Source organism: Scyliorhinus torazame, chromosome 5 (genome assembly GCF_047496885.1).
Source record: "Scyliorhinus torazame isolate Kashiwa2021f chromosome 5, sScyTor2.1, whole genome shotgun sequence".
Classification (NCBI taxonomy): domain Eukaryota; kingdom Metazoa; phylum Chordata; class Chondrichthyes; order Carcharhiniformes; family Scyliorhinidae; genus Scyliorhinus; species Scyliorhinus torazame.
Genome location: NC_092711.1, coordinates 254,822,271 through 254,847,788, shown reverse-complemented (window position 1 = coordinate 254,847,788; position 25,518 = coordinate 254,822,271). Strand labels below are relative to the sequence as shown.

General features: G+C 40.6%; 2 protein-coding genes across 3 annotated transcripts in view; one reads left to right on the top strand and one right to left on the bottom strand.

Moving 5' to 3' along the window:
- The window catches only part of sash3 (SAM and SH3 domain containing 3), a 97,148-nt gene extending 89,247 nt beyond the window's left edge, over nucleotides 1-7,901 (top strand). Inside the window, exons 7-8 of one of the 2 annotated variants that reach the window (XM_072505380.1) lie at nucleotides 2,128-2,278; nucleotides 6,850-7,901. In XM_072505380.1, the coding sequence (XP_072361481.1) occupies nucleotides 2,128-2,278; nucleotides 6,850-7,034 (336 nt within the window). In that variant the 3' untranslated portion in view covers nucleotides 7,035-7,901. Of the gene's footprint in view, nucleotides 1-2,124; nucleotides 2,279-6,849 lie in introns of both variants that reach the window. The other variant, XM_072505378.1, reaches the window with a different exon arrangement.
- A 4,294-nt stretch (nucleotides 7,902-12,195) lies between these two features.
- Nucleotides 12,196-25,518, bottom strand: part of zdhhc9 (zDHHC palmitoyltransferase 9) — a 172,977-nt gene continuing 159,654 nt past the window's right edge. Inside the window, exon 9 of the mRNA XM_072505377.1 lies at nucleotides 12,196-23,544. Coding sequence (XP_072361478.1) covers nucleotides 23,320-23,544 — 225 coding nt within the window. The 3' untranslated portion in view covers nucleotides 12,196-23,319. The remainder of the gene's footprint in view (nucleotides 23,545-25,518) is intronic.

Below are 25,518 nucleotides of genomic sequence, written 5' to 3'. Positions count from 1 at the left end.
GGGCTAATGTTTGGGGGTTTGGTGGGAGGATGGGATTGTTGTTATTGATATGGGGATTGACGTTGCATTTGTTATTGATTGTTGGTGGGTGTAAATGTGGGAGAAAATGTGAAAAACGAGAATAAAATATATATATTTTTAATGAACCTTTTGCACTTGGAGGCGAGCTTGGAGGGGGCAAGGGAGGGTAGTTTAGGTAGATACAGTGAAGAGAAGCCTTCTAGCAACAGCAAATAGCAGTCCCAATAGTGTTTTTTGTGATCCAACCTGATCTGGCAATGATTGGTTCTATGGACAAATGATTAACCATCGAAGGCTACATCTTTTGAACATGTGGGGTTCGGACACTCCAGTACAACCAAAGGAATGCTATATTATTACAAATGCAGTTATTCAGTTAAGAAACAAAGCTGGGGGCGGGATTCTCCCAAATGGAGACGAAGTGTTCGCGCCGTTGCGTTTCATGATGGTGCGAAATGGGCACGGGGACGACCAATTCTGTCCCCCACAGGGGGCCAGAACGGCGCTGGAGCGGTTCACGCTGGAGCCAACCCGCGCATGTGCGGGGGACTTCTTCAGCGCGCCGGCCCCGACTCAACATGGCGTCGGTGTTCAGGGGCCGGCCACACAGGAAAGTAGGCGCAGGGGGGAGAAGCCGGCCCGCCGATCGGTGTGCCCCGATCGCGGGCCAAACCCCATCGGAGGCCCCTCCAGTGAAGGATCACTTTTCCCCGCCCCACGACCCTTCGCGCAGAGTTCCCGCCGGCAGCGACCAGGGGTGAAAGGCGCCGGCTGGACTCTGTCATATCCGCGCGGCCGCTCGGCCCATCCGGGCCAGAGAATCAGCGATGCCCGCTACCGGCGCAAATGGCGCCGATTCTCCGCACTTCGGAGAATCGTGCGCCGGCGTCGGGGCACGGAGAATCGCCTCCATTAGGTTTACATTCACTACGGAGAACATTTATAATTCTGAGTTCACCAAATGATCAAGAGATAGTCTTTTGATGGCAGAGAGAACAGCAGTACACCTGCTTGGTCTGGCTTCATCTCCAACACTGAAAACGACACTAAAACACACCCTGCAGCATGCTCAAAAACGAAAGTAAAAAGCTGACAGACAGCCCAGCTCCACCCACCCTCCGCCATCACTGCAGTAGTAAACACCCATTTCTTAAAGGTACTCTCACTACAGATATTTATATACACACCCATTTATAAACATCCATTTCTTAAAGGTACTCTCACATGACACATTGGATTGCATACATAAATGGGCGTTGCTTCTGAAGTGTTGGGTGCTCTGAGGTACAGACGAACCAACACGGTTGCGATTGGTACAACACAGTTTTATTCCATTTAACTATTTATACATCAGACTTGGTACTCAGCACGTTGTGACAGTGTGAGTGTCTTGCTATGAGGTCCTGGCCCTGTGCTGCCTCCAGATGGACTGCCCAGGAAGTGTCGTGTTTCTAGTCTTATACTGTGTCTGCTCTTGTCTGTCGTGTTATGTGTGCTAATTGGTCCGTTGGTCTGTCTATCATTATGTATGTGTTATGTTGTATGTTTGAATATCATGACAGCTTCATTTCTCAAAGGCATGTTATTTACATAGAATTTACATTGCAGAACGAGGCCATTCAGCCCATCAAGTCTGCACCAGCCATTTGGAAAGAGCACCCCACTTAAGCCCCAAACCTCTACCCTATCCCCGTAACAGAGTAACCCGACATAATCTTTTTGGACAGCAAGGGCAATTTATCATGGCCAATCCACCTAACCTGCAAATCGTTGGACCGTGGGAGGAAACCGGAGCATCCGGAGGAAACCCACGCAGACTTGGGGAGACCATGCAGACTCCACACAGACAGTGACCCATGCTGGGAATCGAACCTGGGACCCTGGAGCGGTGAAGCAACCATGCTAACCACTGTGCTACCGTGCTGCCCCTCTCTCAGGGGCAAGTTGTTGTTTTAACGCTTTTTTAAGACAAGTTGGTGTTTAAATGCTTTTATACGGTCACTTACTTTTATCCAGTTCAGCTGAACATGTTTTAGATGTTTAACCTCTCCTGAATATTATCTGATGTTAAAGTGCTGGGGTTTTTCTTTTGCTTCTCTGAAGCAGGAACATACCTCAACTTTGCTGCTTAATGGTTACCAGACTTTGGATGACTTCAAAGAACTGAGAGAGACACATCTGAATGAACTCAATATCCTGGACCCTGAACAGAGAGCCAAATTACTCACAGCTGCTGAACTCCTCATGGACTATGACAGTAAGTGGATTTCTTTGGCTGTAGATACAAAGCAAAGGTTGAAAATGAGCCATTGAACCACTGAACAGAGATATCAATGCCAGGCAGCATTTATGTATGGTGCCATGAAACTTCTTTTATTTTCCACAATGGAAATTGGCAGAAAGTCCTGAGCCATCTATGTTTGAGGGTTGAGGGTTGTTGCAGGTTACAACAGGACATTGACAGGATGCAGAGCTGAGCCGAGAAGTGGCAGATGGAGTTCAACCTTGATAAATGTGAAGTGATTCATTTTGGAAGGTTGAATTTGAATGCTGAATACAGGGTTAAAGGTAGGATTATTGGAAGTGTGGAGGAACAGAGGGATCTTGGGGTCCACGTACATAGATCCCTCAAAGTTGCCACCCAGGTTGATAGGGTTGTTAAGAAGGCGTATGGTGTATTGACTTTCATTAACAGGGGGATTCAGTTTAAGAGCCGCGAGGTTTTGATGCAGCTTTATAAAACTCTAGTTAGACCACACTTGGAATATTGTGTCCAGTTCTGGTCACCTCATTTTCGGAAGGATGTGGATGCTTTGGAGAGTGTACAGAGATTAACCAGGATGCTGCCTCGACTGGAGGGTATGTCTTAGGAAGAAAGGTTGAGGGAGCTAGGGATTTTCTCACTGGAGCGAAGAAGGAAGAGAGGTGACTTGATAGAGGTGTACAAGGTAATGAGAGGTATGGATAGAGTGGATAGCCAGAGACTTTTCCCCAGGGTGGAAATGGCTGTCACGAGGGGACATAATTTTAAGGTGATTGGAGGAAGGTATAGGGGAGATGTCCGAGGTCGGTTCTTTACACAGAGAGTGGTGGGTATCTGGAATGCACTGCCAGCAGAGGTGTTGGAGTCAGAGTCACTAGGGACATTTAAGCGACTCTTAGACAGGCACATGGACAGCAGTAAATTGAAGGGGTGTAGGTTAGGTTGATCTTCGATTAGGATAAATGGTCGGCACAACATCGTGGGCTGAAGTGCCTGTACTGTGCTGTACTGTTCTATGTTTTACAGTAAGGGTTTAGCTCTTAGTTAGCCTACAAGCATATTAAAAGATCATAATACTAACAGCTAATGTAAGATCCATATTTTCCATTCTAAAAATGAGATTGCCTGAAAATAACATTCAGCGCCGGGTTGACAAACCCAAAAACCTGACCCTTGTTGGTTCTTTTACCCAAGGCTAAATATCAGATAATAAATTTAACCAGGCATTAGATGTCCTCATGGCAATGATATTCCCTTCGAGCAATAAATAATCAAAGACATGTAAAAGGAGGCCTTTGACTCCCAAAACAGAGCAGATTTTGAATAATGAGCAAGAAGATAACCAAGACTGTGGGTAACAGAAGTAGAGAAAACATCTGCTGAAGTCAATGGAGGGGATAAATAGGGAAGGGTGTGCGATGGGCAGCTGATCAAACCTGTCTGTATTATGCTCCTGCTGAATTTGAATCTTTGTCCGACCCAGATCAATTGTAGTGCTTGCTTCCATTAACGCTTCACCTTATTCGGCACAACCTAAAGATCCAACCTGGGAATTCATTTTCTAAAATGCTTCACATTCATTAAACCGTTTGTTATTGTTAAGCAGACAAATACAGTAGCGAAGTATTTGCACAGTAGAACCTTTCAAAGCCAATTAAATGAAGACCCCATTTGTATTGATGTTTTGGTTGGGAAAAGAATGTTCGCTAGAGCACTGGAGAGTTCCCTAAATATTGTCAATGTTCAGAGCCCAACAGGGCCTTAGTTTAACATTTCATATAGGACAACACCTCAAAAAACGATACCATTTCTTTAGTATAAATACAAAATACCTCAGATTCTGAAAGTCTCAAATAAAAAGAACAAAATACTGAACAATCTGCCACCATTTCTAGAGAGAGAAACCGAGGTAACGTTTCAAGTCAAATATGACTTTTTCAGAACTGAAGGTAGAAATATGATGGGTTTTATATTTTCCTTTAACTGAGGATTCCACACTACTCCCCCCAGCATTACGATTGACAAGGCCCATTGCCCATTTCTCACACTTTTACTCTCACCCCTCCCTCCCAGAAGCACAAGTGTTCTGCTTTCCTCCATTTCCACCCCACCAGCCTCGGCATTCAAGGGACCTGCCATTTCCATCATCTTCAGCATGAAGCCACAGAACATGACTTCTCTTCCTGTTTGATGCATGTGTTAGGTTATGTAGCCCAACACAAGTATTTACTTAAAACCAGTTCATATATACTATGTGCAAAATATACAAAATGAGTTACTGACTAGGCACATCTCCTCGGACTGTTGCCTGCCTGCTATAGAGTCTAGCTACTGGTGTCACAGACACATAGCCTATATCACACATTAGCATGTCTATTCTATGAACACTTTACAGCTTCCCTCCCTTGTCAGCATTTCAAAGGGGCCTTTCCCACCGCAAAACCTTGGCCTACTCCTCAATCATTGCCAACACCTTGTACCCTTCCCATCTAATCGCAGGAGGTGCAACACCTGCCCTTTTATCTTCTCTCTCCCTAATCTCCAAAACCCTCCTTCCAGGTGAAGCAGCGATTTACTTGCACTTTCAATTTAATTACTGTATTCTCTGCTCACGTTATGGGATGTTTCTCGGCACTGCTATTCAACAGCATTTGCCTTTTCTTTGGCTTCGGTGAGAAACGCCACGTCCAAGGCCACACTTTAGTCATTTCCTGCACTGGCGAGCTCATCACCATTGCAGAAAGACTACTCGAGGATCGGCGTGCCATTCTTAAAGGCAACCGATCAGATGTATTGGTGAAGAATGTTTCAAGGACACATTTGACTCCCCCTCACCATGGCCTACAGACCTCCCCATTTCACCCAACACACCTCTTATAAGGTCTTTGAGACCCCTGCACCCCTCCTCTTTCAGGGCAAGGCAACCCAGGCCCAACCCTAGCACAGGCACCCTGAGCACTGCCAGCCTGGCAGTGCCAGCCAAGAACCCTGGCAGTGCCCCTGTGCCAAGGTGCTAGTGGACCACCCTGCCCACAGCCCGACCACCCGGGAGTCTCCAATGGCCTAGGAGAGCCGCCAGATGCCACTACGACTGGTTCACATTTCTGTAGACCAGTACTAAAAAGTGAGTCAAGGTCTCACTGGGGAGGCCATTAGTTTGTGGGTGCCAGGAGAATATGGCAAGCACATATTTAAATGAGCTTAATGGTAGAATCTCGCGAGGCGTCGCAAATGGTCACGATACGTCCTCTTTGCGTCACCAACCCTGGCACAATGAGGCCGGTAAATCCCACCCATTGTCTCCATTTCTCTCTCCACAGATGCTGTCAGAGTATTTCCAATAATTTGGTTTTACCTTTCCACTTCTTTAATTCTGCACTGAGGTTTCCGCCTCAATAATGTATTTAAATCCATAATTTTCTGACTCAAGAGTCAAGTTTTAGCGAACTTAACATTGTAGCACAATATCATTCTTTGAATTCAGTTTCAATAAACCCAAATCTGGCACAGATACACATTTAATTGTGTAGCAAACCAAAGCAGTATCTAGTTTTGTTCCAGAGTTAAATTGAAGCTAGTTTGCTTCTTAAGTAAACCCAGAACAAATGCAAGATGAATTTTCAAGTGAATAGATTCCATTCACAAACAGTTCAAGTACAAATTCATATTTCCTTCTGAATTCTACCCTTGAATCACATTTGTAACACTCAATGCTTCCCAGGTGTTGACTGCTCTAAGAATAGAGTCACATGGCATGGAAGGAAAACATTTTGCCCATTGTGTTTGCCTTTGGAAGGAGCAATCAAATTAGTCCCACTATACCACACTCGCCCCAAATAACCCTAGATAATGTACGGATAAAGGGAGGTACAGTGGCACAGTGGTCAGCACTGCTGCCTCACAGTACCGGTGTCCCAGGTTCAATTCCTGCCTTGGGTGGAGTTTGCACATTCTCCCAATGTCTGCATGTTTTCTCTGGGTGCTCCGGTAAATATCTAGATTACAAATGAAGTTCAATACATTCTAAAGCTATTTCCTGAAATCCGTCTTTTCCTAACAAAATCTTAACACATAACAGTAAGTTGGCACGAAGTATAAACTCTCAAAAGCAATCAACGGTGTAATGCTTTATTTAAAGTTTCTAATGATCCCTGTAATGTGTTGATCCGTTCCATATTTTGTATGTCTGACACATCATGCAGCGAGTGCTGATTTAATCCACGTTTTGTATCTGACACTTAAATGATGTACCGACTCCCATCATGTTTTGCAACTGATACCAGCAGTCTGATCAAGGATGCGAATAATAAGCTAAAGATGGAAGAAAAAGGAATGTGTGACGAAACAAGGAGATTAGAAACACCAACAATACACATTCATGTAGGGTCCTCAATAGAGGAAAACAACAGAAGACAATGGAGGAAACCTATCAGATGTATTGGTGATGAATGTTTCAAGGATACATTTGCACTGTTTGAAATTACATTAGTTTGAATTCCCATATTAATATTTTAGCACTGCCACTCAGTCCGTATCCATATTATATGGGTGTGTTTGCTTTGCAGCAGGAAGCGAGACAGAAGAGCAAGGAGACAATACTGATGCACAGTTGTCAAACTCGGCTCCTCTGTGTGATATTCCACGGGATTCAGGCTGCTATGAAAGTTCAGAGAATTTAGAGAATGTGCAGGAACATTCTGAACTAAGCACCACTGACGAGCAAACGCAGAGCCCTCCTACCGAAGACTGAGGCGGATCATTCTACTTGCTGTTCAATAGACTCTAATGCTGACATCTAGTGGCTTAAAGAATACAAGACAATATCGCTTGAAAACTGCAAAAACTTCTTGTGCAACAAGCTCATACAACATGACGAGAATTTGTGTTCAAAGAATGCTGTGAATTCAGAGCCTTTTTTTTTTTGTTAAGGTGTTGATCCTAAATTCTCCTGTAGGTTATTCAGATTTAGCAATTTATTAGACATGATCATTTTGTGGAATGTTGTGCCATAGAAATAGTGTGCAAGTTCAACAATCCAAATCGGACACCATTCTATTGCTTTACAGAACTGACAGCTGTGTGCCTTCATCACCAGGAGATGCCACGTGTGCAAATACTTGCCCATTTATTCTAACTTTTGATGGATTCAATCAGTGCATGCTGCGAGCATAGGATAACCGTTAGAAGGGCAAATTTTACACATGTACATATGCTAAGCCTTATTCTCTGTCCATATATCAGGAAATTATGGGCAAGCCCTCGGTGACAGCTATAAATACCAGCTATTTAGATTTTTTTTATCCCCCATCCTTCAATGGCTGCAGTGGCATGATGAACATGCAAATCGAATAGGGAAAAGGTCTGCTTGGTGGTGTATGCAATTATATGCCCAAGATGTTGTTGTAATCTTTTTTTGATAACTTATGTATATTTCAGGTCTAGATTTCACATCTTTTGAAATCCAATTATATTTTGCATAAAGATGTTGTACTGATTAAGACCCAACTTTGAAATGGATGGTTTTTAAAGAAACTTGAATTGCAATTTATCTTTTAATTTTTCTATTTGATTTCATAACCTGTGTATTATGGGTAAAATAAAGATCTAGTTGCTTAAATCGTCAAAATATTTCATAATTTAACAATTATGTTATCTTCTTCCATCTAATCAGGTCTTGCTACACTAAACAATTCCTTTCAGATTTTCAGCATTTTTAAATCTGGTTGCTCGCAATATGAATACAAGATGCAAATCCAGCTATAATTAACTTGTTAAATTGATAATGCTACCCCTATAAACATGTGTGGAAATACAAATGCCGCAGTTAGATGACCCTGCCCGTCACTGCCAATGCCGGTTTCCATCTTTGAGACATCATGGGTGGGATTCTCCTTTCCTGATACGCCGGGGCAGAATTTCCACGACAGCAAAACTGGCACCGAACCTGGACCAAGTCAGCGACTGTGGAGGGGCTAGCACGGGCACCACGTGGAACACAATCGATTCCAATGAGAAAAGGTGCGGGATTCACTGGGTCAGTGATTGACACTCGGTAGGCTGACAAGCTGCAGCCACACATACACATGACAATCCCACAGACATTCAACCCAGCCAACAAGCTGGCACTGGTTGCTCTGGAGCATGCCCATTGGGCTGATGGGTCAACTGGGACCAGAGGGCATGTAAGGGGTTGGTCTGAGAGGACACCCATATCACCTGTGGCAGTAAATCCAGTGGGCAGTTAGCAGTGTGCGCAGTTGCATGGCTGCCTTGCAGGCCAATTTCACGATGTTTAAAAGCATGAACTTCGCCATGGGAACTCGGCCCATCGGAGGTGGAAAATCACAGAGGCCCGGGAGAATACCGGGTCGGGCCGCTAATGATATGTTAACGGCATTGACCGCACATGCGTTCGGGAACGCATTGATGCGATTTGGCGTGAAATCGGCACCGACTGCAATTTCGGCGTCGGAACGGATTCTCTGCCCAATTGCGCTACCGGCGTCAGCCAATGTTGAATCCTGCCCCATATGGCTCGGCCTTACCTCAAGCTGTTCCCATATAACCAATGCTATCACAAACCTCTGTTTGCTGTATGTAACCAGCTTGTTGCACTAGGCACCCAAACATGCACACATTAAAAGACACATTGTTTAGGAAATGCCCAATCGTTCCCTCTGATTTCCAATTGCTGTGTGGATGTGTGCTCACATAACTCAGGAAATTGTATAAACCCTCAAAAACATCCTCGTCACCTCCAGATTTTTTTTTGGGGGGGGGGGCTGTCTCCCACTCTCCAACTTCTGAGAACGTCAGCTCCTTCAAAATTCTGCTGTTTCCAATGTCAGGTCCAACTCACGATCCTTTTTTACCTATATTCCCCCAAATCTCCCAAAGGGCAAAATTAAAAATTCTCCTCCTTGCATTTAAATTTCATCATGATGACATTACTCCCCATCTTTAATCTCCTCCAACCCTACATCTACTCCATACAATCACAAAAGGCAGGACAAATCCAATCCAGCCACTTAAGATCCCAAGAGTTGATCATGAAAGGGCTGTCGACAGCACCTACATGTCTGAGGATCACCAGTACCACTCACCCCCTGATGTCATTCTGGCTTTCATTTGAACATGGATGGAAAAGTTGAATTCCAGTGCTGAGGTAAGAATGATTGCCATTGATATCAAGGCAGCATTTGACCACGTGTGGCATCAAGCAACCCTGGTAAAACTGAAGTCAATTGGAACATGGGGGCAAAACTCTCCAATGGCTGTCATCAAACCTAATGTAAAGGAAGGTAATTGTGTTTTTGGAGGCCAATCAGCTTAGCGCTAGGACATTGCTTACAGGAGTTATTTAGTTGGATCTGAGACATTACCCTAGCTTCAGTTGGTTCATCAATGTCTACCCTCCATACACTCAGAGGGGGGGGGAATGTTCACTGATGATCACAGTGTTCAGTTGATTCACAATTTCAGATAATGAAGCAGTCCATGCAACATCTGGACATTCAGGCTTAGGCCAGTAAACAGCAATAACAATAATGCTATACAAGTATCAGGCAGTGCAAATCTCATGGCCTGAGTTGGCAATCTTTTCATAGCAGCTAGAGCCTGTGATGCAGGTTACAGTTCTTGGGTTTCTGCCTGTGCAGTTGAGAGTAACCCACTTGCACTGCTGGCTGGCATGATTTAAGTATCAGACTTGCGCAGATGATTTCTGGCCACCATTTGAAAAAAAAAATAATTTATGAGACATGGATGCTGCTGCCATTGCAATACGTATTGGCCACCTCGACTTACCCTTTACTGGTATAGCTGAGAGGTACAAATCCTCAATGCCCATCTAATAATCAGCAGGATGTTTGATCTGTCAGTTTGGCGTACCAATGCAGCTGCTACTCTTCATACACCTTTTCTTTTTAAATCAGAGTCCCATGACTCAAAGCCAAGGGGAAGCAACTCCAGGCTCCACTGAAAAGCTACACATCCTGATTCATTTTTTTCTGGCTTACTCGTGATCTGTGGATTACCTGCTGCCAGGTTCTCACTATACCATCTCCTTCCTAATGAAAGCATCTGGTACAATGCACAAGTTTGATCAGAATAATATCCCTCCATCCTCTACCATGTAAATGTCATCCGCCCCCTGCCTCTCAAGAAACGCTGAACAGATTTCTCCTGTGGAAAGATCGAGTAAATTAAGGCTAGCTCAACGTGTGCTTCTCAAATGGCATAAGGCAGTAATTAGCATTATACAAGACAGACGCCATTTTAAGGTTCTGAATTGTGTAATGCCTGTTCAGAGAGATAAATTAGGATGAAGTTGCTCTCATATGTGGTTCTGGAGAGGAAAGAGGTCATCATTACAGCTATTTGTCACTTTCTTAGGTTTTCCTCCCAGTGAAGATCTTTCTTTCCATTCTGCCTTTCACTTTAGAGATTTCTACACCTCCTTCCAAATTCTTTCTCCTTCACTTAAATGCATCCCTGGATGATAAAATCTCACATGAGCCCTTCAGATCTAGCAATTCTCTTCACTGGACAGCCCCCTTGAATTGTTCCAAATATATGGATTTTCATTACACCGTGCTATTCATTTAAAATGACTATCAATTTTAAAAATAGAAAGTTTACAACACAGGAACAGGTCATTCAGCAACAACTAGCCTAAGCAAACCATACAAACTATGAGTAGGAGTCATCTTAATAGAATTGCACTTTAATAGATTCTTTCTTCAATCTCTAACACAATCATTGGACAATAATTCTATTTCATATTTATTCCCATCCAAAACATATTATGCCTCACACCTCATTGTGATGGATATAATTCCTTTCCAGGTCTAAATGCAGCAGAGTTGGTACTAAAAATGGGGGTCTCCACCAATTGCAAATAATTGTGGACAGCTTGAAAACCAGTCAATAGTTTCAATAATGATGGCATTGACATTTTGCGCTAACAAAACGTGAACTTGTCTTGTCTTGTCTTGCCTCAGCATTCACATTGAATTTCTGGGCCATGATTAACAATCATGTACACGTGCTCATTTTGCATAAGAAGTGTCGCCAAAAGGAAAAAATACGGTTTAAAATTGCACTTGATGTCAAAGTCACTCAGCAACTAATAGCACTGGCAGGCAGGATCAAACTTCAGTATAATTATTTTAAGGGCCTGTTGTGGAACCAATCTCAACCATTAAGGGAGATGGAAAGGAGCTTTGCCTCTTACCAAGAGAAAATGAAGGTTGCCAACTTCAGCAGCAGTCTTTCGATTAGTTAGAGATCCGAAAAGTGGGGTGGGGCTGTTGGAGACTTTTGTTTAATGGATTTACGCCAAATGCATAATTTGTGACATTGAGGAGCTCAATTATCTACACTTGGAAAATGTCAATTACTTTTTTTGCTCAAAGCAAAGAAATTACAAATAGGAAACACTGTTTTATTCAGGTATAAATTATTTGAGGATCACAAATTTGCCATTTAAAAGGCATCATTTTTTGATGCACTTCAATGATAAAACTATTGAAGCAGTTATTCCAATAAATCTTAAAAATTATGTTCATATTGTCACACCTACTCAGATCATGTAATTCGTGATAAAAAGTGAAACAGCAGACATAAATTTTGATGGCTGAATGGGTAGCATGATCAAGAGATAATTTATAAAATTCTGTTCCCTGCCCATTAATCAAGTAATTATTTAATCCTACTTTTCTCAGACTTTCATTTTATGCAGCTTTAGCCCTAATTTACTATTTGTACATGTTCTAATGATAACAACATCTTTCAAAATTGACTGTAGAAGGTGGCGCAGTGGTTAGCACTTCTGCTTTACGGCGCTGAGGATCCGGGTTTGATCCCAGCCCCGGGTAACCATCTGTGTGGAGTTTGCACATTTTCAGAAATTGAGTGTAGAAAAGTAATTTATTCAGAGGTTTTGATTATTGGTCAGACACCCAAAACAAAATTGCACACTTACAAACAGGCCGAATAAAATTAGCAATATTGCTACTAGCAGTCATTAGCGAAGTTGGAATTGCTATTGAACATTGGGAGAGGTTATTGTAAAGTTGTTACAAGATTAAGACAATTAGGGTTCTTAAAAAGGAATTAATGATTGCATAGTTTACCCAACCACAATTATTTTTTATTTTTTAAAAAAATCATCCCCCCCCCCCGTTCAGAAGCCTCCACTGTAGTATTATGTATGGCTGTTCCTCCCGGTTTCATCTCAGTACAAATATCACAGAATGCTACTCTTTAGAAAGTCAGTCAAGAAGAGAAAGACTCCATCATATTAAATTGAGAGGACAATGAGTCAATATCCAAAATGTTTTTTCCAAATAAATAAAATCTCAAGGTTTGAACACTCTTACTGGGATAGATACAATATTGTCTCTGTGTCAGCCTATAACAGGAATTCACAAAAATTAAACAAATACTGATCCAAAGCACCTCATAGAATAAGGTTCATTTCACAGTACTTTGAAATCACAATTTCACCAGACTGTCAATGCAATGAGGTTTTTAAACCATCATGAACCATGTGTACAGATAGTATATGCCATTTCCAAAAGATAATCTGTTACAGTTGGGAGCGCCCAGAGTGTGTTAAAGTGTGAAGTTTATGAAGCCCATGGACAACAGCCATCTTACAGAAAACAAGAAATTGCTGCATGATAATGGAAACACACAGGATATAAATTACAGGTAATTACAAGAACTGTATTCATATACATCATTCTTATTATTTACAGTTAGATACATTAATTTAATTGGAAAGGAATACATAAATGAAATAAAGGAATCATAAATTAACAATCACTCAAAATATTGAAACGGTGTAGAACAATTTCCTAAAACAGTAATTTTCATTATAAACCAAGAATACAAAATTTTTTTGCATTTAAGTTTCACATTTTATTCGAACAGTAGGACATAATTTTACTAAAAGAACCAAATAGGTAAACCTGAGGTAAAAGGCTTTTGAAATCACATGGAATGATGAGGGGAGTGGGTAAAGCTTCCCTTTAGTGTTTGAGATACATGAAATAAACCTTTGGGACAGGTGCCTTTTGATGTCTGGATGAGCAAATCTGTTCATTGCTCTGCATTAGGTGCGTTTTAATTCCCTGACACTACCTCTTAAAGCAGATTCACAGATGCTCCCACTGACTGCAATGAAATGGTGAATAATATTTGGAAGCTGTAGTTTAGTAATCTGTGCTAAAATATCTTTGTGTTTCTGAAACAGTGACGAATGACACGTGGTGATAACAGAAGACAGAAGTAGGACTAGCTAATGGACAAGATTTTTCTTTATTCACGATAATAGCATCAGGTGACTGCAGATTAGTCATGGTACAAATTGAATGGTATATTGGGCATTACCCATTAAGAATAAGTGTCCTTTAAACAGCAACTCTATCTAGAAGAAGTGTGAAATACGCTTATTCTCTTTCCTTCCCTTTTCAGCCTCCATTAGACTGTGCTAAGATTCTACTTAATTAGCAACAATTAACATATATGTATTCTATACTACATGGTCTAAGATTTAAATGATTTTTTTTAAAAAATCGTAGTTATCTACTGTCTGGCTTGGGTTTAAAGCCAGGCTGTTTAGCACTTGCCTCTGATCAGAAATGTATCTCTACCTTAGTATCTGGTCTGGAATTAAGCTCAAGGAACAACAGTGGAATATCACACAATTGGCAATATTAGGATTTAGGTATACTGCAAGTACCAATAAAAAGACCGTGAGATGGTCTCATAGCTGGATAAAACTTGAAGCACCAGCAATTTCAATCACAAGTTTGTACCTTACATTGATCCAATGCCAGAACCCTCGACTCAAAGTCATAACTGGTCTAGAATATTTCATCACAAGAAACTGTAGTTTCTTATGAAACTGTACTTCATATCAGTCACTCCAACACAACATTGCTCCATTAAACCTTGCATAGGTCTAAATATAAACAATCTGACTCAGAATTATCCAATCATTGAATAATTGGAAACAAAATGGAAAAATTCCCTAAAAATAAATATTGCCCTTCATTTCAAAAGTGCACTGCTCTTTCAGACTGAGGAACTTAAAAGATATTTGCCTGATGGAAATTAATTTTATCTAAAAATTAATTTCCATCAGGAGGTAAAATATTTGCTATTGACAAATCCTGGCCTGCAACTGGTTTCCTTCAAATCATTTTTGTTTTTCTAATTATACAATGTTAGGGTATCAATCACTCATATCATCATCTCATTGTGCCACCTCCCCCACCCCACAACACGCACATCACAAGATACTTTCCTACAAAACAAAATTCTCCACTTTCCAACTAATTGTCCATTACTCAGTCCACCCCTGCATTTAGATCATTGACTTTATTTTTAAAGAAAATGTCCAATATACATTTTAAGGAAAGCGTGCTTATTCATAGCGCAACAGAACAATAAAATGTGCCATTGTGGTTCTATGGCATAGAACCAGAAGCTTGGTGCAGTATGACAATTTATGTTCCATAATACATACTCTAGCCATGACAGGATAACTGGCAAAAATATTTTCTAAAGAAAATATTTTTTCCTTTTACAGATTTGTTCAGATCCCTCTATTTGACAGAAAGACTTTAGTTCCTTCTGCACAGCATGGAAATGCTATACTTCGCAAAAGTAATCTCAGCTGGAGACTCTGCTCCCATTTTCTATTCATTCACCCCTGTTGGAAAGTACGTGGAGAAGGTCAGACCAAGTCGCGATGCCCTTCCTCCTCAAATATCCTGTCAAAGCTCGCTGAGACTTTACAAGTAGTTTGGCCAATCAGATCAGATTTTGCAGGACTGACAGCGTCTCTAAGACAGTACTTTAATGGGAATCAATATCCTCGAAAAGTTACAATAAAATAAAATAGATAGTGGGGGAGGGGGGTAAAAGATGTTTAAAGTTTAAACACCTCGAGTACACGTATTGCAGACATATTCCAACTTCAGATAACTCGGGGAAATCCTGCTTTTGAAAAATAAAATTCTACCATAGATACAAATTTTGTTCCATATTTTGTTCCCTATAGATTTAGAATTAAATTCCCGACTGAGGTGCATTTAACAAAATTCCAGTACTATCAAAATCAGGTCCAACATTACTCAACATAAATGAGCAAAACAAAATATTAAGGGATAGTGCTTGCTGATAGTCAGCACTTGACTCTGAACATTATACAAACGCCACTAGATATTTAGTACATTACCCATTACGGAGCATTTTCAAGTTATCTTAAGAAAGAACTTAGATTTATATAGCACTGTTCATAGCCTGGAGATTCTAAAGTGCTTTACAGTAATCACTGTAGCCAATTTCCATACAAGATTTCAGAAACAACAATGCTATAGTGCCAAGACAACATACAATAATAGTTTTAATAAACATTGACCAGGACACCAAAAATATCACCCCTGCTCTTTGTCAAATAGCTCCACTGGGTCCTTTACATCCATTCAAATGGGGCTTTGAAAGCATCTCATCTTAACACCACAACTTCAAAGAGTGCAGCTCTCCCTCCGTGCACCGAATACCGATGTCCAAACCTGGTGGCAATAATAAACTGTCTGTGATCCAGTATGATTTACATTTGAGGGATACAAGCCTTTGGCATCTTGTATAATCTGAAATACATCCTCAGGATTTGGACAGTGGCTGATTGGAGTTCTGTTTAGGAGGCTGATTTTGGATGCAAAGCATCTTCCTGTCACTGAATCTCAAGGTTATCAGACAGATCTCCAGACTCAGCCTGTTTGTCCTGATTTGTGATCAGCATCAAGAAGGGTGCATTCATCTGGCACATGGCTCAGAGTAGACAGAGGGTGGCCACATGGCTGAGAGATGCCTCCCTGAAGATTTGCCTCCACTTGTATTACTTCTCCTCCACCCAAGACTCCAAGAGCACTTGGATGGGTGAGAAACAGATTGGCAGCAAAAGTGATCCTGGTAAGGATGTCTTCCTCCACTGGATCACTATCCTTCAAAAGAACACCAGTGCCTGTATATGAATCACCTTAAAGTCACAAAAATCCTACAGTCAGTTAGATCTGCCTTTGTCCTCAGAGATCACACTCTACTGCCCTTCTGTGACCCTGGACCTTCATGATGGACAAAAGACCCCTCTTCCATCTTGGAAGATTATGGTGAGTTGCGGAGGTCAGTTCCAAGTGGCTCACCTCCTCCCCTCCTTTCTTATCCAACCCCCCCCCCCCACCACCATCCCAGGCCAACTCGCCTACTGACCACGAGATTTAACTGGTCAGAAAACTAAAGGCCACAATTCCCCATGTGCCTCACATTAATTCAAAAGGTAACATCTGAAGTCACTAAAATTTCCATGTTACAGAAATAATGCAAAGCCATATACTGTCAATTTTGCAGTATTGCTTCCTCCCCACCGCTGGGATAATTCAGGTCTGTGCATTAAACTAGCATATAACATACTTGTCCACAATTATTCACACCCTTAGAAGAACTAGAATATTGTTCTACAGTTGATTACATTTCCAAGTACTTCATTGGCTAACATGAAAGGTGCTCCATGAATCAGATCCTTTCTTTTCTCCATCAGAACTCATCTAGAACTTCACTTGAAGACTTTGGGCGCGATCTTCCGGCCAGTCCAGCCTATGAAGCCCCCCCCCACCTCCGGCCCGGTGTCCCGGCGGCACAGAGTAGATTCAATGAGAAATCCCATTGACAGCAGTGGAACTAGAAGATCCGCCGCCTGCCAACTGCCTCCTACTACCGAGAAACATGCTTGGGGAAGGCCAGAGTATTTTGGCCTTTGAGTCCATTTAATATTTTTCTTTTGAAGTTCTTGGAACACAATACATATTCCCAAACATTTTCAATTCTAACTAGTTATAAAGCAGTCCTGATTTTTAAAGAAATCTGAAAATATCAGGTACATAAGCTTTTATAAACTCCCTGGACTGAAATGGAGAGCCTCATCATAGTATGAGAGATACAATCAAATTAAAGACTCCATTCAAAAAGAGTATGTGCCATAAACTTCATTTTTACAAATCACCTCTTTTGAACACTGTTTTTGGCTCTATTTCAAATAAATTCTACTCTTCCCTGTAACATTCACAGTATTTACAGGATACATCTGCAACACTACCAATAATATTTTTCTACAATGCTATTTAAATTATATTAACATTTCAGGATATTGAGTGACAAAGATAGGATAGAATAGGATTAAAATGCAGTCAGATCTGATGAACAGTGTGATTTGTCCAGTTTGTTAGAACTTCCCCTGCCTAACTGAGGCATTAGAAGGCGTTAACTCGGAAGAGTTAGTTCTGAAATGCAATAAGTAATCTGCAAAGGAAGCTAAAGGAATTAAAATGCTGCAGAAGATCTCCACTTTCAGACATTCATTGCTGTGAAAACTAACTAATTAAAATGAACAGGCTGCTATCCAGGAAAGTGATAAAATACAGTTTGTGTATTTAATTTAATTGCACAAATTTCCTTATACCAAAGGCTGACAACTATTTGAAAAATGGCTAATTAATAAATTTGCATTTGTTTGTATAATCTCATGCTATGCATGGGGCAGCCAAGTGTTCAGTTTTATGGGGGGGCCTTGTGCTGCTTATAAATCCCATCATTGTGCAGGTACTAAATAATCAGGTTGGCACTGGGAGGAATAGGCTCAGTCTCAGCAAACGACTGGGATCTTGCTCCACTTTCTGTCTTGCCCGCTAAATGAAAACACTTACTGTGTCCCAAGAGCAGGCTATAACTTTGTAGCCTGAAATCTGAAGTGTGTTCCTTTACAAACACAGAAGCTCTGGAAATAATGGATATCAGAGTGAAAAATCTCAATACCTTCTGAAGAGTCACTCTCCTGTCTTCTAACATTTCTGAGGAGAGATCCAATTTGAAACATCAAGCTGGCTTCCCTGTCAAACATTAACTAACCAGCTATGCATCTACTGTTTTTATTTCAGGTTTCCAGCATCCAGTTTTTAATTTCATCTTTATTCCTTTACAATTGAAGTAAAGTGTTCCATTCATAAAATAAGTAAATTAACCCAATATTTGCAATACATTATTTCAAAAATATTCTTTCATAAAAAGTGATTAAAAACACCAACTGCTTCAAGATATACTAGCGATTTTAAAATGAACTAAAACACAGAAACATAATGCTCCTTATGAAATAGTTCAATATATCCAAACAATCCTTTTGATAGGGTAAAATCTTCATTCTTAAAAATAATTGGATGACGGAGGTCTTTTCAGTAGTGTAGGCCTCATTCTTTAGGTCCAATGTTAAAATAGCTCTGATCAGTGCAGAATAGAATATTTAAAATTCACACTTTGCAGCAGACGCCTAAATACATTTAGCAAAATCCTAACATGAGAAAACTCAACAGCCATGGTGTCCCCAGATTTCCCAGGAAAAGGGTAAATTTGTTTTAAAAAAAAGGAACCTCAGGGGAAGTTTAATATCACAGAAATATTAAAGATGAAACAAAACTAATTGCTTCTTTCTATCAAACTTCACTACATCTAGAGAACAAACACTGACATTGTCACAAGACTTAAAGATTTTCATGTGCGCTTACCTAAACGGAATGCAAAATAGGAAAATAAGGAGCCTTGGGTATAATGTTCAACCTCAAAGTTGGTTAAAGTACAGGCTTGTGTCCCCCCCCTATTGCATCCCGCCAGCAACAAAAAAGCTTTTCCTCCCTTACTCAGATGAACCTAAAAAACAGTAATTCACAATTCTAAAAAGTTGCCACCAAACACATTAGGAAATGGAATTAGCCCCTTCACAATAAGCGATCTAATTGTCATGCTTACTACAAATAAACCAATTGAAGATGAAACTGATTTGAAACTTCCACACATTCATTTCCCCCCCCCCATGGGCAGAGTCAGAATTTTTGTTCTCTTCCACAGATGAAGAGTGTCCCTTCAGGGTTCTTCCACATCAACACACCTCCTGTTCTTGCTCCAAACAATTTCAACACTGCTACATGCTGTAGTATGAAATTACATGCCGTAAGGAATTCCCACCCTGAGTGTTTGGTGGCCATTAAACTGCTGAGAGCCAGATGTAGTATTCTTGTGTGGCAGATTGTGGAGAAGTTGGATGAGAAAGGGGAGAATAGAATAATGCTACATGGCTGAGGAGAACAAATAAGATGGAGGAGATTGCCAGCAAAATCTTACCGAAGATGGAAAGGAGTGTCTGCATGATCTGGAAAGGAGTGGAAGTGGGTAGGAGCGATGAAGAATTACGAGTGCCATCAAGAACTCAAGAGGGTTGTAGAGGAAAAGGAACACCGCTGAAATGGGTGGGTGTGGAGGGGAAAAGAAAAGCTTCGGAGGATGAGCTAGTATGTGCCTCCAAACTGTGAAGGCAGTTGGTGGAGGATGGTGGAGTGATGTAGGAAAGAGAAAAAAAAGGCGGAATCACCTGGGTGTGGGAGGTGATGATTGAAGGTAGCTTGGAAATGACAATTTGATTGGGCTATTAAAAACAGAACTTTCACATTCTTAAAATTGAGAAAGTCAACACAAATGTTTGAAGTTAAGCAGGTTTCACTACAGAGGCAGCACTTGGGAGGAGGGTGCATCATTAAGCCTCAACTCAATTAGAATGATTCAGAATTCCTCACTTGCATACGGCCTTTTATTAAAAGAAAAAAATCCTTCGGATTATGACAATATAAAAACTAATTCCCAAGTTGCAAAATGCAAGAGTGGTTTTGAATAAAATGGAGATGTCCTTTCCTTGTATAATTTGCAATGTGGACTTTGAAGTACTGGAAAAGGCACGAATATTAACATTTTCTAGTGGGATATACATCAGCTTGCCTTGAGGTCTAACTTGGGACTTTTAAAAGGTCAAAGCAATCAGTATACCCTTAAACATTAAAACACCATAAAAGAGCTGAACAGTTCAGAATTTAAAGCACCAGGACCTTGCCTTCAATTAAACAAACTGTTTTAAAGTAACATATTGCCGTATAAATGGTGCAATGCCAATATAATGCTCAAGCTGGATGGAGTATTGATCGGGGGAAAAAAGTGAGATATTCCATGTTACAGGACACATGGTGCAATTACCATCAACTCAAGTACCTGCAACAATGCTATTTTTGTTCTTCAAATTTGAACTTAAAAATGCGTAATTTCTGATCAGGATTCCCAGAAATCAAATTTACAGATTTAAGAGGAAAGTAATCATCTATTTGAGCACTAACCTTCAGTTAAAGCACTAATCCTTCAATAATACATTTTCTCTTCAATTCATATCAATAGTTGGGTGCAGTGATGACTTTTTTTTTTTGCATTGATTAAACAAATGCCAGGGTCAAAAGGTGGAAAGAGGGTTCAATATTGAAGGTTGTTTTTTAAAATTATCTTTCACCATGACATATTTCAAAGCCCCAAACAATTGTAACCTCTCAAACACACTTTTGTGTTGCACTGAAACTAGCTTGTTGAGACAAATACATTTATTTGGCTAATTTCAAATGAAACCTGACACCAACATACAAAATTGACTGGGATGGTATTTCATTTCTACAGTGCTCCACCGTTGTTTGACCAGAAGAGCGTATCACAGGAAGTAGTAGAATCATAATCGCGTTAGGATCTTGACAGAGAAATGATTAAAGAGAACAGTAAATTGGATAAGTTACACTGCAGACTGGAAGCTTATTCTGATGGAAACTACATTAAAGACATGAGTTCAAATCATTCTAATCTTCAATTGATTCGGACTTGTTGGAACAACTAGTTATGAAATATCCTGAACTGGTTAGATATGCAAAGTTGATGGATTTCATTGTTCAAATCAATTGTCAGTTGAGAAAATGGCAAACATAAAAGTCGACACTGCTCCCAAATGGTTGGCGGGCATCGCATGACTAACGCATAAGCTTTTGTGTGATGGCATCGTATTTTGTAATTTATATTTTAAAGTGGGCTGTAAAGTGTGGTTCCAGTTTATTGGATTACAATAATGTACATCATATCTCTCAAATAATCAAGTGTAAATAAAGTCATCCAGATGAAATTCCACTTCATAAAGGCTTAATACTTGAATAATGCAACCACAAACCTGGATTTCCAGTTTTAAAACATTTGACTTGAACTGGTGCTCAAACCAGAAGGAACTAGGTTTTGGTTCCAAGAATCCGCTTTGTACTTGGAACAAAGGCCACATACATGAAAATCAGATTCTTGTTCAGTCAGTTGGGTCAGTGTGGCTTTCTGCATACAGAATAGAACCGCTTTATTAAAACTGTTGAGCACTCAGATGTACTCAAGGATGAGCAATAATGTTTAGGCTAATTGAATTCCAACAGAATTGAATTTTGCACAACACCAGAACTGAAATAAACTAAATGAATTACCAAATTTCACTGATGCCAAAATTCCATTCTCATTACCATTAACACATTATAATCACACATTTCCAAAGGTACTACAAATTCAAAATGGTTTAATCCAGTATTGTGAAAGGCACTGTTGTCTGTTGAGAAGAGATTGGGAGCATTAAGCAATCAAATAGTTTTAGTCTTTATACCTTTGTTAGGGACTTTCAAATTGAAAGTCAAGAATTCCAACGTACCTTGGAATTCGGGGACTTCAGCTTCATGGGCATGGCCACAGTTTCCTCCTGGGTCTTTGCAGTGTTAAGAAACTGCAATAGGCGTCTTTGGGCAATAGAAAGACTTTTTTCTATTAAATTATAAATGACAAACTATATGTATTTTTCCATAAATTATCTATTCCATCATAACAGGTACTTCCAAATAGAACTGATTTGTTAATTTAGAACAAGTGAATTTTTTTTTTGTAACATAAATTTGCACCATAAGAATCTGTCTGTAACTCCCCTTTCCCCAGCTCTGTGTTGCACCTCAGCACTCACTAACCTTAAAAAGTTCAAGGTAGAACGACTTGTGAAACTAGGATTCCAACTTAGAATCACACAGGAATGGAAAATGTTTGGTTTCCTCAGTAACTATTTCTCCCAAGTATTTTAAGCCACATATCTATTTTGCATATTATCATCATATGAGTGGCCCTGGTTCATAATCCACTAGTAAGTCAACATTGACACCATAAGTGTTTGGAAAAGATTGTAATTTCATGAAAACAACATCCAATGGCAGAATTAGTTCACAACTCTGTTTAAAAAAAATTAGTACCACTCTACCCAAGTACATCTTTAAGTTCACTGTCACTTACCTGACATATAAACTCGGAGACTGCCCATTTACACATACGCGCACAAACATACATATCTACATATTCTGACAACTATCTCATCTGTCTAAAATGGATAGCTTATCGCTCATTAAATGTCACTGATTACAGGCATGTTAAGTTATACTGGTCAGCTCCAAACATCGCCATATATCCGTAGAACCCACTGGAAACTGAGCACATCAAACAGTTCTGTAGCGGGGTCATGTGGACTTGAGGCGTTGACTGCGTTGCTCTCCACAGATGCTGCTAGATCTGATGAATTTGCCCAGCATTTTCTGTTTTTGTTTCAGATTTCCAGCATCTGCAGTGTTTTGCATTTATATTAATACATTTATCCAGTCAGTTATTTTCATGAAGTTACAATATGTAATATGGGGAATAAATAGAAAGTTTATCAGTGACTTCTTTTGTAAAATTCATCTCTCACGTTGCATTGTGAACAAAAATAATAAATGCTAATTTGTGAATGGGCAGATCTGGCCATAAATAGGTACACTGGCCAGAAAGGTTTTGGAGCAATTTGACCCCGTCTTCAACATTCCTGGTCTGATGTCACTCCTCCTCGCCTACAACTCCCACCCCCCCCCCGAAAACTCCTTCATATAAAATCTACAATACTGATCAGATGAAAATTGCAGTGTCAAACCAATTTGCACCTCAATTTAGGTGCAGGAATTGACTTCCAACTTCTTTTTGTGCTCCAAGTCTTTTTTGCATGTAGTCCAGGAGCAAATTTACTAGAAGGCAAGTCCACGGTATGATGTTTCTTTTGTAACTGCATCCCTTTGCAGGACTGTGGTGCCAGACTGCATATTTAAGTCCACTGGTGGTAGAGATGGAAGTCGATTTTGTGTGCCAGGAGACGGTACTGTCTCTTTTGATTCTTGTTCAGTTTGTCCAGGTACCACAGGATTTTCCTTAACTGGTGGCTGCTCATTGGCTATCAATGGAGCTCTGCTTGCCTAATAAGGAAGAAGCATTCAGGAAAGTTACCATTGCAGACAAGTCAGAGGAAGCCGTGCAACTTTCTAGATGGATAAGAAAGAAACAAAGTGACAGTAGTAATCACTACAATGGCCCCAAATCATTTAAATTAACATGTATGAATGCACGTGTTCATCACATTCTGCATCCAAAGTCTGCGTTCAAGGGAATCAATAATTTCCATTTTATTCCCGCCATGTTGCAATTCCCGATCCAGATCACATTTACATGCAAAATATGAAACAAGGAAAACTGTAAACACACACAACTGTTGGAACAGCATCTGAAAAAAAATGCAATCACCGCTGGAGCTGCTGTGCACTTCGAGCATGCAGCTTTTTCTTCTAATAATTAATGTAAATCAGAGTTGGACAAATAACATTTCACATGAACAGCTTCTATGCAACACTAGAACCAGCTAAGAAGGAACACAACAAAGTGATGGTGTCGGCTCTACCAATGTCTTATGAGTGGCCTGTTTAACAAAACGCTTAGGATGGCGTGGACTGTAAAGTTCAACTGGCAGCATTCCACACATTTCACAACATTTAGGACGTTTTGAAAACATTACAATTAATTACCCTTGTTTGGGAAGGGCACATGCAGTGTAGCTCAGGGAATTCAGTAAACATATGGATTAATGAATGGAAGAGATGTAAATCTTGCAAGGTGAAACAGAGGCAATGAACGGGGCGATTTGGAATTTCAAATAGCTCCTGGTGTGGAGTTTGTATCGCTTCACTTCGGGTAATTAAGTGATGCAAAGAACATGAGATGGAGCTTGTATGAGTAGGACAGAGAGAAAGACAAAAAAGCCAAGAGTATGAGAAAGATAGGGCAAACCACAAGAGAAGATGGACTGAAATTTACCTCAAATTTTCCCAGCACAACCAATTAAGTTGACATCTACAGGGCCAGTGTGCTGGCAGTGCTACAGCTTGACATGGCTGCTGCACACAGAAGGTGGTCCCCCAATGTTGAAGCACTAAACAGCCTTTGGCATGATTGGGCATCTCCCTAAGCCATGGAAGGGCCAGATGGAAGTCGTCGTCCCCCCATCCCAGGATGTACTTCAATGCATCTGGTGGTCTCCCCATGTGGCATCATTAAAATATAGGCAGGGGAGTAAAGTGGCCATGAATGGTCTGGAGCCCACCCACTTCCAGCTGACAAACTGCCGCTATTCCCCCTTCTGGAAATATTCTGTGGTGGCAAGTAAGTGTCAGGGTTCCATTCCAAAGCCTTTTTCCACCATTTTATAAGCCATGCTGCCATCTCGCCGATCTCAGAGGGGCTGGTAAAATTGCAACACACGAGAGACATACAATGAGAGACAAAGTAGGAAGAATGAGTGAGCGAGATATAGGTGCTGCATGTGTGAATCTGGATATTTGTCAGCTGGCACCTCAGAAAGAACATCAAAGCTGCTAGATTGTGATTTTAAAAATCAACTGGTTTACTATGTTTTCCAAGAAAGCAAACTAGTCATGACCAGAATTACAATGGAGTCCTGTCCCACTATGTAGTGTTGTGTTATGCTGCTTCGGATAACACAGGCTGCTACTTGACGAAGTCTTAACTAAAGGATGCCCCAGACTCTGAAATGAGTTTGTGTTTATTGAACTATTAACACGTTCTCAAATGAGTTTGACTCTCTCCTAATCTAACTGTAGTACCTCAGTTTAATTGTACCAGCTTGCTCTAAGCCACGAGCTGGGGTGTGATGCTGATCAACCCTGTCTAACTCTCTGGATGTCTGTCTGTGGAAAGAGGCAGGGTGTGAGAGTGCCTCATCCCTTTCATAGTGTTTATGTCATGCCCCCTTGTGGTGATGCCACCTTTGAGTGTCCTGACTGCCCATTGGTTGTGTCCTATTCTGAGTGTTCATTGGTTTGTTTGCATATCATGACGTAGTTGAATTTTAATCTCCTCCAGGTGCTTTGCCATTGTAC